Source organism: Sminthopsis crassicaudata, chromosome 5, assembly GCF_048593235.1.
Source record: "Sminthopsis crassicaudata isolate SCR6 chromosome 5, ASM4859323v1, whole genome shotgun sequence".
Classification (NCBI taxonomy): Eukaryota; Metazoa; Chordata; class Mammalia; order Dasyuromorphia; family Dasyuridae; genus Sminthopsis; species Sminthopsis crassicaudata.
Window position 1 is genome coordinate 170,233,348 of NC_133621.1, and position 15,589 is coordinate 170,248,936.

A 15,589-nucleotide genomic window follows, 5' to 3' on the forward strand; every position below is an offset into this window, starting at 1 on the left:
AGAAATTTGAATTGTAGCCAAGAATCAGCTATCCAGCTAAAATGAGCATTATCTTTCAGGGAAGAAGATGAACCTTCAATGATATAGATGAATTTCATTCATTTTTGATGAAAAGACCAGAGCTGAACAAAAAATTTGATCTCCAAATTCAGAACTCAAGAGAAGCCTTAAAAGGAAAAAGGAAAGAACTCTTGAGAACTGTATCTCTGTTATGGGTATATTTAGAGAATGCAGGTATAATTTGATTTTATTATGATAATATGGGGGAAAAAACAATGGAAAGGGGATTGTACTGGAAAAATAGGAAAATGAAGGAAATTACATCTCATAAATTCCCTCATTATAATTGAGGGAAAAAAGGAAGGGGGATGAACATTTTGTGAATCTTACTTTCATCAAACTTGGCTCAAAAAGAGAATATCAGACATATTTGGTTTCACAGAGAAATTTATCTCACCTTATAAGGGGAAGGGGAAGAGGAAAGGGGAAGGTTAATAGAAGGGAAAACAGAAGTAATAGAGTAAAGGTATAAAAAGGGGGGAGGGGCTATAAAGGGGGAGGGCTGCTTGAGGGAAGTGGTGGTCAGAAGAAAAATACTGAGGAAGAGGGAAAGGGGAAAAGAAAAGGAAAAAAAAAAACATAATTTGGGGTAAATAAGATGGTGGGAAATACAGAATTAGTTATTTTAATTGTGGATGTGAATGCGATGAACTCTCCCATAAAATGGAAGCAGGTAGCAGACTGGGTTAAAACCAGAATCCTATAATATTGTGTACAAGGAACACATTAAAGCATAGTGATAGATTCAGAGTGAAGGTAAAAAGCTGGAGTAGAATCTATTATGCTTTAGGTGAAGTAAAAAAAGCAAGGGTAGCAATCCTGATCTCAGATCAAGTTAGAAGCAAAAATAGTTCTAATTAAAAGAGATAAGGAAGGAAATTATACCTTGCTAAAGAGTACCATAGATAATAAAGCAATTATCAATATTAAACATGTATGTACGAAGTGGTGTAGCATCCAAATTCCTAGAAGAGAAGTTGAGAGCTGCAAAAAGAAATAGACAACAAAACTATAATATTGGGAGATCTCAGCCTTGCTCTCTCAGAACTAGATAAATCGAACCACAAAATAAATAAGAAAAAAGTTAAAGAGGTAAATAGAATATTAGAAAAGTTAGGTATGATAGATCTTTGGAGAAAATAGACCAAAAATTAATTGGAAACTAATCTAATACTAAATCATGAATGGGTGATACAACAAATCATAAACACAATTTCATCCAAGAGAATGACAATAATGAGACAGCATACTAGAATTTGTGGGATGTAACCAAGCGGTTATTAGGGGAAATTTTATACCTCTAGATTCTTACTTGCATAAAATAGAGAATGAATTGGGCTTACAATTTAAAAAGTTTAAAAAAAGAAGAAATTAAAACTCCCAATTAAATACCAAATTTGAAATTCTGAAAATAAAAGGGGAGATTAATGAAATTGAAAATAAGAAAACTATTGAATTAATAAAACTGAGTTGGTTTTATGAAAAAAAAAACGAACAAAATAGATAAAACTTTCATTAATCTGAATAACAATTTGATTTTCTAATTTTCTTTTTCTAATCTCAAAAATGAAAAGGATGAACTTTCTACCAATGAAGAAGGAATAGAGCAATAATTAGGAGCTGTTTTGCCCAACTTTATGTCAATAAATTTAATAACTAAGTGAAATGGAGGAATACCTACACTAATATGGAATGCCCAAATAAATTACTTAAATAGTCCCATTTTAGAAACAGAATAAGCTATTAATCAGCTCCCTAAGAAAAAAATCTACAGGGGCAGATGGATTTACATGTAAATTCTAACAAATATTTAAAGAACAATTAGTTCTAGTACTATGCAAACTATTTGAAAAAATAGAAAAAAGGAGTCCTACCAAATTCCTTTTTATGACATATGGTTCTGATACCTCAACCAAATAGGATGAAAACAGAGAAAGAAAATTATAGACCAATTTCCCTAATGAATATTGATGTAAAAACCTTAAATAAAATATCCCCAAGATAATATATTACAACCTAGTAGGATTTATACCAGGAATGCGGGGCTGGTACAATATTAGATAATATAATAAAAGTAAAATAAAAAAATACTAAAAAAAGACAATACTAACAATCCACCTATTTAATGCCATATCAGTCAAACTCCCAAGAAATTATTCTACAGATCTAGAAAAATTAATAAAGTTTACCTGGAAAAACAAAAGGACAAGAATTTCAAAGGGAATCAATGAAAAAAAAATGCAAATCAAGATGGCCTAGCTGTGCCATACCTAAAACTATATTATAAAACAGCAATCATCAAAACCATTTGGTACTAGCTAAGAGTAGTTGATCAGTGGAATAAGATAGGATCACAGGACAAATAATCAATGACAATATTAATCTAGTGTTTGACGATCCCAAAGACCTCAATTTTGGGGATAATGATTCACTATTTGACAAAAACTGCTGGGAAAATTGGAATTTAGAATGGCAGAAACTGCAATGACCCACACCTAATCCTGTATACCAAGATAAGATCAAAATGGGTTCATGATTTAGAAATCTAAAAAGTGATATTATAAACAAATTAGAAGAACATATTATAGTTTACCTCTCAGATCTGTGGAGAACTAAGGAATTTGTGACCAAAGAAAAGAACTAGAGATCAGTATTGAACACAAAATAGATAATTTTTATTACATTAAGTTAAAAAGGTTTTGTACAAATAAAACTAATACAAGATTAGAAGGGAAGCAATAAACTGGGAAAACAATTTTACATTCAAAGGTTCTGATAAAGGCCTCATTTCTAAAATATATAGAGAACTGACTCAAATTTATAATAATTGAAACTGTTCTCCAATTGATAAATGGTCAAAAGGCTATGAACAGACAATTTTCAGATGAAGAGACTGAAACCATTTCTAGCCATATGAAAAGATGCTCCAAATCATTATTGATCAGAGAAATGCAAATGAAGACAACTCTGAGATACCACTACACACCTATCAGATTGGTTAAGATGACAGGAAAAGATAATGATGAAACTGGGACACTGATACATTGTTGATGGAACTGTGAATGCATCCAACCATTCTGGAGAGCAACTTGGAACTATGCTCATAAAGTTATCAAACTGTTCATACCCTTTGACCCAGCAGTGTTTGTTCTGGATTTATATCTTAAAGAGATCCTAAAGGAGAGAAAGGGACCCACATGTGCAAAAATGTTTGTGGCAGCCCTCTTTGTAGTGGCAAGAAACTGGAAACTGAGTAGATGCCCATCAATTGGAGAATGGTTGGGTAAATTGTGGTACATGAATATTATGGAATATTATTGTTCTGTAAGAACTGACCAACAGGATGATTTCAGAAAGACCTGGAGAGACTTACAGGAACTGATGCTGAGTGAAATGAGCAGAACCAGGAGATCATTGTACACAGTTACAAGAAGATTATATGATGATCAATTCGGATGGACATGGCCCTCTTCAATATTGAGATGATTCAAACCAGTTCCACTTGTTCAATAATGAAGAGAGCCATGTATACTCAGTGAGAGAACTGTGGGAACAGAGTGTAGAACACAACATAGTGTTCTCACTCTCTGTTGTGGTTTGCTTAAATTTTATTTTCTCTCTCTCTTTTTTTAAACTTTTTGATCTAATTTTTCTTGTTCAGCAAGATAATTGTATAAATATGTATGCCTATATTGGATTTAACATATATTTTTACCATGTTTAACATATATTGGGTTACATGCCATCTAGGGCAAGGAGTTAGGGGAAGGAGAGAAATTAGAACACAAGGTTTTTCAAGGATCAATGTTTAAAAAATTATCTTTGCATATGTTTTGAATATAAAAAATTTCAACAAAAAATAAAAGGAATAAAGGAGTATTGCTGCATATTTACAATTTCCTTTTACTCCTTTTCACATTTGAATTTCTGTAGGAAGTAAAACATGAAGAGGAGGAGAAACTTGTCCTGGAGAGTAACCCATTAGAATGGACAGTGACAGATGTGGTGAGGTTTATTAAACTGACAGATTGTGCTCCCTTGGCCAAAATATTTCAAGAACAGGTATGCTACCATTTTTATTTTATTTTATTTTTGCTTTTTACTTGAACACAGGAGATGCTTAATAATTTTTAAAATTTAATTTATTCTTAATTGTCCATTTGTCAGATACGTTGTAGGTAGAATTATTACTCAACTGTGATGACTCTATCCCTGTTCCAACTCAGGTTTATTTCATGAGTCTTTCCTTCTCCTGCTAATATGGACTGTGTTATTGCTGCAGCCTTTAGTGGCTTATTATTTCATTACAGAAAGTGTGAGTAAGGTTTCTCTGAGAGTCTTGTCAAAAAGTTGTAATAACATTTGCTATACAACCTGGAGATGAGCATTTTCTCAGCATTTCAACAGGAGTATGAGGCTAGAAAGTATTCTTATTTTACAGAATGCAAAACCAGAGACCCATATTACTTTTAATTTGTTCAACCCACACTTTTAATTTGTTCTATTGGTAACATTTTCCTTCTAGTCTCTTCAAAAAATGATCCTAAAGTTTTGCTAGTTGTTTTCCCCCAGAAAATAAGGAAGTTTGCTTTCCTTGAAGGTACGATTTGTGGTGTGATTATCACCCATGACTGGCTTGCTATCCTTATGTGAAAGTTCAAATTTAAGCAAATGAGTGTTTCCTTTCATAATGCAATTACAATATAGAACCTTACCTGTATTTTCACAGTTTTCAATAATTTTCCCCACTAAAAAAAAAAAAGGTAATTTTTTTACTTGAATTTTCATTTTTAAAAAATATTTTGTAACTAAAAGAATATTTTAAGTTGCCTTTACAAAAGTAAATCAGAAACAAGCCATCATATCTCTCAGCATCAGTCAGTATAGACATTTTGAAACAGTAATGGGGAGAAAAGTTAACACATTTTTTCCATCGATTTTGCAAGTCCTTCTCAAAGGACACTCTAAAATGGTAATATATCCTATCTTACAAGTGGGACAAATTACATGGTTTCTCATTAGATTGGGGAAATTAAGAAGGAAAGGGTCATGAATTTCTTAATTTGTTCCTTCTGGTCCATAGCAAGGGCAGTTTTACTGTTTTGTTTTGTTTTTAATTATTGATTGAAGGGAAGAATGTTGTGTGTGCTCTTGTGTCAATAGCCCTTTGGCTTCTGTTCAGGGACCATCTGTTCTAGATAAGTAAAAATGTTCATTCAGAATAAGGATTCTTTACCTTTTTGTGTGTCTTGGGTCCCTTTGGCAGTTGGGTGAATGAAGCCTGTGAACTCAGTAATGTTTTTATGGTTTGATTTGTTTTTTTAACTCATAATTGAAGGAAATGCTGTATTTTAATTAGAGATTAATGATTAGTGGAAATAAAAATGTAATTTCTTACCAAGTTGGATCCCTTTGAAATATAACTGAACCCCATAATAACAACCTTTGATTTAGAAACTTGGTTTGCTTTTTCAAACAGATACTAAACGCTTCTACTGGTATAGATTACTCCAAGTAGGAGTAAGAAGACACAAGCTATAAAAACCTGATGGCAGACAGACTCTTCTCTATTTTAATAATAAACCGAGTATGGTGGTCTCAATCTTGTTTAAATCTTGTATCAGGATTATCAGTATTGAAACAAATGCTGTCTATACTACTTTCCAGGCTTATACTTCTATTGCACTTAAAAAAGGCAGAACCATCGATAAAACTGCAAACTGCAATGTTTACTTTCCAGGTTAGGTGAAAGGCTAGGAACTAAACTCTATCCTCTATCCTCTATCCCTAGACACTGTGTGCAGCAACTAAGACAAAAAAGAAGAAATGCATGCTTTAATATCCAGCTGATAAATTGTCATTAGAAATAGGTTAAAATAACACTCATTTTATTAAAAACTGGAAATTTGAGGGGGGGAGCCTAAAATTACACACATATCTATATACATCTAAATATAGACAACTTTTTGAGATTTGGAGTATGAAAATGGAATGGAAAGTTTTCAGCGTCATTAGGCTAGTCACATAAGTTGAGTTCACAAATCCCGACTTAAGAGACATTAGGGTCCAACAATTTTATAAATATTTTATATACTCAAACTCAGATCCTCTTACTTCAAATTCAGAGTTCTTTTTATTTTGCTACATTGCCTTTATTCTTTCCCTACTTTTATTTTTAGGGCCATTACTCATTAGGACCAATTCCTATTTTCTACTTCCCTAAATGGCCTTTCCAGCTTCAGTTTAAAAACAGATCTAATTACTGACAATTAAGTTTATTCATTTTTTTTTAACCTGAAATAGAAAAATAAAGTAGCTTTACAGGATGTCATGTTTATTCATATTTAGAATCAAATTTAATATTAAACATTTTACTTATCATAGTAGAAAGTTTTGTTACCATTGAGCTTTTAAAGTAAATGGGTACTTGAACCTTTTTGTTCAATTAGACCTTTAATTACCTTACTTAACTAGTTAGCATTAAGGCAAAGACATTTATTGGACCAAACCCTAAGATCTTGATTTAACTGAGGCTTCCAGCTGGTAACCCATATGAAATCTCCTTCAATAGTATAAACTAATGAATGGTTATTTTTTTTTAAAAGAAGCAGCATTTGCAAGAATTATAAATTTTCTTTTTAGTTCTGAAATTTTATACAACTGTCCTAAATAGAGATATACATTATATCATACTCTAAATATACACATTTCTATACCTACCATCCATAGAATAGAAAACATGAAAGAACTTGATCCTGCAGGATCCATTTTCCAATATATTTTAATAGGAATTATATTTTATAAGAACATTAGATGAATATCTGACATTTAAAAGGAGAGAGAAGAATAGTTTCTGCATTCTCTACACCTATACAAGTATATGCTAATAATTGATATTCAAAGTAATGATACTGAGCCCCTTACATGTTATTGAACTACCTTTTGAATCAAAGATTAAATTTTAAATCATTTAGTAAATGTGCCCAATATGTCACAACCTATGCTAATATCTGTTGGGAATACAAAGAAAAGCAAACACAGTTCTTTCCCTCAAGGAGGTCACATTCCAAATTTAAAACATTTTAAAATAATTGTGTATCTATTAGATATATTCAGGTGGAAAGAACAACATTCAGCAATGGATTAGATGGGGTGAATGAGAAATGAAAAATTAAGTTTGACATAAAGATTACAAGCCTGGGTGATGGGGAAGATGGCGGTTCCCTTTTAACAGCAGTAGGGAATTTTGGATGAGGGAATTGTCAGATCGTTTTTTTAAGATTTTTCATGTTCAGCATATTAAAATAGTATTCAGAGTAGACTTACAACAAAGACACATGGGAAACATAATAAATTGGTTAAGAGGCACAGCAGATAGAGTTCTGGATCTAGAGTCTGGAAGATCTAAATTCATGTCCTGCCTGACAGGGCCAGTAAATTAACTCTGTCTGCCTTAGTTCCTTATCTGTAAAATAAAGATAATAATAGCATCTAAGAGATTATATTTGTAAAGTACTCTCAAAACTTTAAAGTGCTATATAATTGCTATAATTAATAACAATGTTAGTAATAATAATGATAACAATTTTCATCATACTAGATACTGCTGGGAGTAAAAGCCACGTCAAATGTTGTATACTGGTATCTGAAGTCTGCTGACACAGATTGGTGCTATAATCATTGTAATCATTAGCAAATAACTTTGCTATTTAACAAATAAGTCTGTCTGCGAGGCAATAATAAGCATTTAAAAAATTAAAATCAGATACAAATATAAATAAGCATTATAAGACACAGTGTAAAAACTTCCACATTGATGTTTCCAACCATTAAGCTTATGTTATTTGGATTGGATCCGGGCTGGTATTTATAATTTATAATCTAAACATATTTGAATCTTAGAACTATCCAGACCAGTACCTTATTTATCTATCTATCTATCTATCTATCTATCTATCTATCTATCTATTTATTTATTTTTAAACAGAACTGAAGCACAGTAAGTCTTTATGGTCCCTTACAGCTCAAACAAAGTATGACAGCTCTGTATCTCTAGCATTAAGACAGGGACTTCTTGATATATATCATATTTAATGTCTGTCAGCAATCAAAAGAAATTAATGGACAAGACTGCTGTTGACATCTATACTCAACCTGATTTGTTTATAAATCTGGCAGTTTTCATTATTTCAACATGTTAGCACATAAAGAAAGATGACAGTTTTGAGCTAGATCAAGTGATATAAATAAATGTTCCTTATGTTTAGTCTTTTGTTCCTAAGATTGATAGATCTTTGTTTTAAACATCACCTTGTGCTAAGGATTCTGATCAGTCAGTTAAGTTTGCAGACAAACTTTGATAGAAATCTTCACACAGGCAAAGTAAACTAATTATAATGTACTTGTTGTTGTTAGCCAAATCTTAGTTAATTGGACTTGGATGACTATAGCTTAAATCATGTTGCCCTATTCCTGTGATAAGCTTAGAAATTTCAGAAGCTATGAAGTTTGAATCACAGTTTCTTGTATTTCCATTCCTAAAATCTTTGAGACTTGTCTATGAAAAAAACGATGTTTAAAAGATTTTAAGACCTCGGACCATACTAAGTATTTAAGGGAGAAAATCTGGATACTCTTTTCCATTTATTTTAGCAGCTTCTTGACTTGTCAGTTTTTATAGTCAGTGTCTTGACTATAGTGCTTAAGTGCAATGAGAAGGGAAGCTGGTAGCCCCACTCACAAAAATCCACAACAAATCCCTATATTTGGGTATTTCTTTACAACAAGGTCAGTGCTTATCCAGTCAAAAAGCTGTGTTAAATATTTAGTGTTTTAATTTACCACTGAATTTCTCTACTCTACAAGAAAATATCTTTTTATTAAGGGATATATATGTGTACTTCAGGTTGGCCCTGAGCAAGATTATGAATAGTGAAATATGTCTTTAGTATCTGACCTTCTATTGCAGTTTTTTCTTCCACCTTTAATCTGTCTTGCTTCTAGCTAGCTGTTAATTAATTCTGCTTTATCATATACTTATAAACATTCTCCCACCCAAAAAATATTATTTTAAATCCCAAAGGACTAACTTTCCATGCTGATAATTCAGGTTTTAACAAGACCAGGAATTCTTGTTGGGGTTATCACTAGCCAATAATAGTAATTGCTAGGCCTTCCTTCATTCACATTGGATTCAGAGTAATCCAGAGTTCTCCAAAGGAGGAAATTCGAATCTGGCTAAAGACTTAGCTTGGACAACACTGTTCCAGCCAATTTAATCATTCCTTTCCCTAATCCAGGAATTATATTATAATATTATTTTAATTATCCAGGTTATGCCTAAGGTCCAGGAACTTTTTTTCTTTTTCCTTTACTTTTTAAAAATTAGAGAGGCAAAATAGAGAAAGAAAAAACATCACCACATGTACAGCACAAGAAATATAAAGCAATGAATTTTCATTTTAAGAAAGCTATAGGATAAATACTACCCATTGTGTTCAGAGCGCTCCCATCTTTGCTTTATTTCTTTATAGGTTTTTTGTTCTTTGCTATTCACTTAAAAAAAAAAAAAAAGAACTATATATCAATATAATTGGGGGGTTTTTTGTAATTTTATTTTGTGTCTTTAAAAACATTATTCTTAAAAAAAATATAGAGATTTCATCAGACTGCCAAAGGGGTCCATGACACAAGAGAATTTAAGAACCCATATCCTAACTCTTATTTTTCTGCCAGGATATTGACGGCCAAGCGCTTCTATTATTGACACTTCCTACAGTGCAGGAGTGCATGGAGTTGAAACTGGGGCCTGCCATCAAGCTTTGCCATCAGATCGAAAGAGTTAAAGTTGCATTCTATGCACAGTACGCCAATTAACTTCAGCTCTTCTCTTCTTGGAGGACTCTTGCATGGGAGATGGACCATTTGGGGACAGGCTTTCTTCTGCCTGCAGACATGTAAAATTGAAGCACTGAGGAAAATCTGAGTGTGAGGAAGACCCGAACTTCTCAACTGATCTGACGCTCTCCCCTGCATTTATTTAATGTCTCTGATTTTAAAGCACACTGAAATACCACAACAGCTGCTTTCTGAGAGCATAACTTGCTGTTTTTCTATTACAGCATCCCATGATATTACAAAAGCTGAGGCAATCTTGCTGCCCTTTTTCCCACTAAACCCATAGCGCTTTTTGATTGAGATTTCCTATGCCTTTCAAGAGAAGGGTTAGGAGTCAGTGGTGTCTTTGTTCTACAGTTGTGTGGGATACCTACCAGGTAATTTAAAGAAAAAAAGAGCTACATGTAAGCCTCAAGCAAGTTTGCCCACACTTCTTTCATATTGAAATGTGTATTGATCACATTTTCAAGTGACTTTTGCCACTGCAGTTTGATCCTAGTGGTCAACACATTTCTGTCACATTTATGACATTGTTAAATATGTATTAAAAGCAGGATGTAATTATGGAAAAGACCAACTAATCCTCTAGTTTTGTCAGTACTCTTAGGAAAAGTGTGAGTTTAAGACTGGAGAACAGGAATCTAGAAAAAGTTTGCAGAGACATTTGATGAAATAAAGCTTTGGCCCTTTAATCTGTAACCAGATCAGGAAGGGGATTCTTACAATTCTCCTACAGGACGACATGTTGAAACAACTTACTTAAGCATCACAAAAATAAGGAAATGGAACATTTTAGATGTGAAGTTGAGACTTTTGTCATAGGCAACCTGAAATTCCTTGGGGTGGAGTTCCACAGTGTTACCTATCAGCTTGGTCTGGCTTTGTTGTGGTTAAGTAGCCCAGATTTCCCAAATCACTTCAACCCTGGGAGATAACGGTGATTACTGTAAGCTGAAAGCCCTCTGCTCTCTACTCACTTTGCAATCCATAGAAAACTGCAGCCACAACTCCATCTACATCCCCAACCTGACCAACTTGGAACATTTTGCAGATATTAAGGAATTAGACCACCTATATGTAGACCTCTGTGTGGCTCCAGGGTAAGGATATTCTCAGAACGAAAGAATCATCCATGAGACCCAATCAATAGCTTAAGCATTCATCAAAACATGGAAATTTCTTAAAGAATTATTTTCATCTGCTGTGATTTTTTTTTTAAGTCCATTGATTTTAAAAAAAAAATCTGATATTAGTGACAAGTCCCACATTATTCAAAAGCTCAATTCTACCACAATGGCTTCATATCCTCAGTTAATGCCTTATCTAAAATAACTGTTTTGATCATTTCCCACCCAAAATTTGATCTCGGCCTGGGCTCACTCCTGTATCCGTTACGTGACTATTTCATTGGTTAGCCTTTCTCTGGCAAGTCAAAGTAGAAGTGTTGACCTTTATTCAGCATTTTGAGACTAGCACAAACAAAAGTGAGAAGTTACATGGATATCTTCTGCTACCAAAATGTTTGTCTCAGCCTAAAGCTAGTACAAACCTTTAACAAATGGACTTTTGTGTAGAGCACCCTGATGGAGCATCATGTACGACATTGACTTGTTGACATCATTACGATGCTAGCATAATGGCTTGTGATTCCTTGGTAGTGGAGTTTTTCTGAATTCTCCAAGCTAGTTTTGATCTCTCTTTAGGTCTCCTAGCCCCGTGTCCTCAGCTTCCTTGGCTTGAAATACTGTATCATGAAGTAAACATTGCAGAGAGATTTCAAGAATTCTGCCCTTTTCTCTGGGCAGATTTTTTTTAATAATTTTTTTTTTTTTGTGGCCTTTCCAAACCATGCCATTTTTGTTTCATTTAAACTGATAAAAAGAAATGAGCCGACTGCACTATAAAATTTTACTTTTAGAATTGATATCAACTTTTCCTGTCCTTTTTAGGAAGTGGAAAAGGATTGGGAAGGGAAGACGTCACTGTGATCAACAGGTGTGTTAATGAAGCCCATAAATCAAAGCTGGTCTGGTTTCTAACTGGATGCTCAGCCTTGGTTTAGAATCATGGAACTACATGCTATTGGTTTTCCTTATCTTTATGACTTATATTTTCCTTATATTCTCTCTGCTGGACAACAAGAGAAGAATGGGGTGCTTCTATAGTTGATTCATCATTTATGTGCATGTAAGAAGAGGCAATGATATAAAACTCATTTTAGGACCACAGTGTTCAAATCAAGGAGAAATTTTTGAAGCTTTCTTCCCTATAGTTTGTGATGCTACTGTATAGCCCTGCTCCACATCTCAGTGAAATTGCTAACATTTTCCAGAACTTTTGATTCTTCACTTCTGTGTGTTCATTCTAATTTCCTCAAATTGTATCAGAGCTACCATGACTTTCTCTCCCCAATGAACCCACATATATACAGATACATCTTTAGATATGGTCCTTCCTCATTTCTATTACATTGTCAAAAGTTTCTGAAGATCAGTTAAATTTTTCCTCTCTCCCATTGCTCATTATAGGGACAGAAAACTTTTTGAATCCATCATCATCATCATTCTGGCCCTCTAGAAGTTATATCATCTCTTTATACCCATTAAGCTAAAAGTACCATTTCTTTTCATTCAATTGCTCTCCAAATAGTGCTTTCTCTTAAATCTTCCATATACTTTTGAGACCAGATTTCTCTAAATATTCTGGTCCTATATACTTGCAGAACTTATCTTTAAAATCTGACTTAATTCCCTTTTTGATCCATCAGAGACAGTTTTTGCAGTTGTACAATTTGGCCAACCCCTCACCCCCCTTCCCAAGAAAATCATAGACTAGTGCTATACTCCATTCAGAGGATTCAGTTTCCCTTCCCTTCCTCTCCCCAATCTATACATACACAAACACATACATACATGTATATGTGGAATATATGATATACGTGTGTTTCCTTAAAATGGATGTGGATGATAGTGGTACAAAGGAAAAATTAAATGTAATTTTTAAAACAGTGGGAATATCATGATAAGAGATTCCACAAAAGAGAATTTACTAATGTTTTTACAGAATAAGCTCTGATAGCATATTTAAAACATGATATGTTAGCAAAACTTAATATAAAAAATAAAGTTTAAAATTTCCTGCTTTTTCATTGCCACCTTTCTCCTCCCCACCCCAACTATACTAGAAAATTTTAATTCTCAGTGTTCCTCAGAAAGTTCTACCCATCAAGAATTGAGTAGAATTTCCCAATCTTCCTCCTCTTAGAGCTGTGAGGGTTAAGTCAGGCAGAACTCTTGAATCTTTCCTTTGTATTTTGTAGCAACATTCTAACATGTTTCTCCTTAATCTGGAATGTTTTGGAAGCACTAGGGACATTTACTTTTAAAACAAAACAGTTTATATTTGAGTCTGTATAATTGAAAATGAAAAAGTGTTAAAAACCACTTTGCTGTGATTTGAATCATCACGGTCACTTTTTGACAGAGATCATGAGACTCAATTTTTTTCATTTTTAGAAAATTCTGAGAGGGCATGGATATTTGAAGTGACATGATAAAGACATCCATAGTTTATAAAGGAAAAAAAAAACCTTTAGAGAAACAGATTGTCTCATTTTCTCTTTGGTGCAATAATAATTCAGAAGCAAATGAAGATTATAGAAAAGTGGCAACAGTGATAATGTAACTTGTTCTTATACTATGTGCAATTTTTCTTATAGGAAAACATGCTCACAATTAATCTCTGTCACTCTCTTTAAATTAAGTAACATTTATTGTGGTTAAATTCTGCAGGCCATGTATTTTTCCACTTTCAACCATCAGAGTCATAATATGCCATGTGCCCACTAAATATTTTGGTTTGAATCCTAATTCGTCTGGTTTGAACCACTTATTTTACCCAAACATCTTTCTAACACACTAAAAATGCCAACACATGATGCTACTTTTAATTCTAGCCAAGTTTTCTCACATTTGTTTCTTTATTTCAAATGATACTTAGTATATACTGATTTCCTAAGTTATCTCCATTTAATTTTTCCTAAACTATCAGTAAAAATGGTTAAGGTTAGATAATAGTGAGAATTGTAAGCCGTGCCAAACCTTAACTAGGAATTATAAGGGTCCCATGTGAGTGGAAAAGATGTATTGAAAAAAATAAACTTGTAGAATGACAATCTTTTGCTAAAAATAATAATTTGTATGCTGGAAAATTGAGACAGATGAAAAATGACAGAAAAAATTCTCTCATTTATTGTCCAAAAATGGGAAATAGCATGATGTTTAGAAGCATAAACTCTTTCTAGTGGCGAATGTTGAAAGCCCTTTTGCTGTTTTGCATTCCAGTTTGAATAGTTTGTATTGAAATTTGATTCATATGTTGTGTACTTTTTGGTGTGTAAAAGAGAAAATTGATGGTGTTTTTACTTTTGAAATTTGCAGGACAAAGGGCATGTTATTAGTTTGCTGTAAGATTGTATTCTGTATATATGTTTTCATGTAAATAAATGAAAATCTATATTCAGAGTTATATTTTAATTTTTATTCTAAAGGAAAAAAATTCCCTTTTTACTTGAAAAAATTGTAAGCCACATTGTTAATAAAGTAATAATGAATACTACATTCACTGCTTGTGTCTCACCTGTGTCTGGAAGATGAGTAATAACTGTACTTTCCTTCAAATGACTCATCTCTTCATGATAACTTTTACATAGTACTTTGCACTAAAACAAAAACTAACATATCTGAGAGCCAAAATTCAAGGATGGTTATTTCTTTTGCCAAAGTATATGGCCTTTTATTCCATTTTTAATTTTGGTCTTGGTTTGCCAACAACATAAAACCTGAAGAAGTTGATAATACACAGCTCCTTTTGGTGTTGGGAACATCACTGTGTATAATTAGATGATCCTACTACTGCCTATTAACCTGGAAGTTGGAACAAGGGTGAGTCAAGTAAGCATCTGGGGGGTGTAGGTCTATTACCATCATTGGCTGTCATCAGATTTGGCTTTTCACTGCTCTTGACTAAAGAATTTTTATTGGCTTCTGAATTATTGTACAAAGAGAAAATTAATGCATATTTTCAAAAATTTATTCAGAAATTACAGCCATCTTACTAAATATAGTGGCAGTTGATTTGGAAGTATATAGGTTTATAGTAGATAGCAACCTAAAATAAGCCCAATCTGAAAATCAGCTCCACTTCTCTGAAGTTAAAGGCAATATTCCTAACAATTTTGAAAGGTTTTGTTTATTTTAATTAGTGCAGGATTTATTAGAAATACACATAGTGTGGGTATGTATATGCATTCCTGTGGAAAGCACAGGAGGTCTGGTTCAAGACCCACCTGAACATGTACCTGATTTCTTGGGCAGATTATTGACCTTCTCTGTATGATGGACATAATTCTGCTCCATTTCATCCTGGTGTTATGGTTAGAATTAGATAAGGTAACATAAAAATAGCTAATATGATGCGATTACAAAACAGACTTTGGAGTCGAGACGACCTGAATTCTAATATGACCCTTAAATCATATTGATTGTGTAATTAAGGGGAAGTCACGGGTATCAGGAAATTCCCTTCAGTTATAGATAAGTTACTGATCTTCATGAACTAAGGGAATTTCCAC

The 15,589-nt window shown here is 33.2% G+C and overlaps 1 protein-coding gene across 6 annotated transcripts in view; it reads left to right on the forward strand.

The window, feature by feature from the left end:
* Positions 1-14,571, forward strand: part of SFMBT2 (Scm like with four mbt domains 2) — a 306,285-nt gene extending 291,714 nt beyond the window's left edge. For all 6 annotated transcript variants that reach the window (XM_074268736.1, XM_074268741.1, XM_074268739.1 and 3 more), the window contains 2 exons: positions 3,994-4,122; positions 9,796-14,571. In XM_074268736.1, the coding sequence (XP_074124837.1) occupies positions 3,994-4,122; positions 9,796-9,936 (270 nt within the window). In that variant the 3' untranslated portion in view covers positions 9,937-14,571. The remainder of the gene's footprint in view (positions 1-3,993; positions 4,123-9,795) is intronic.
* The last annotated feature ends 1,018 nt before the right edge of the window (positions 14,572-15,589 follow it).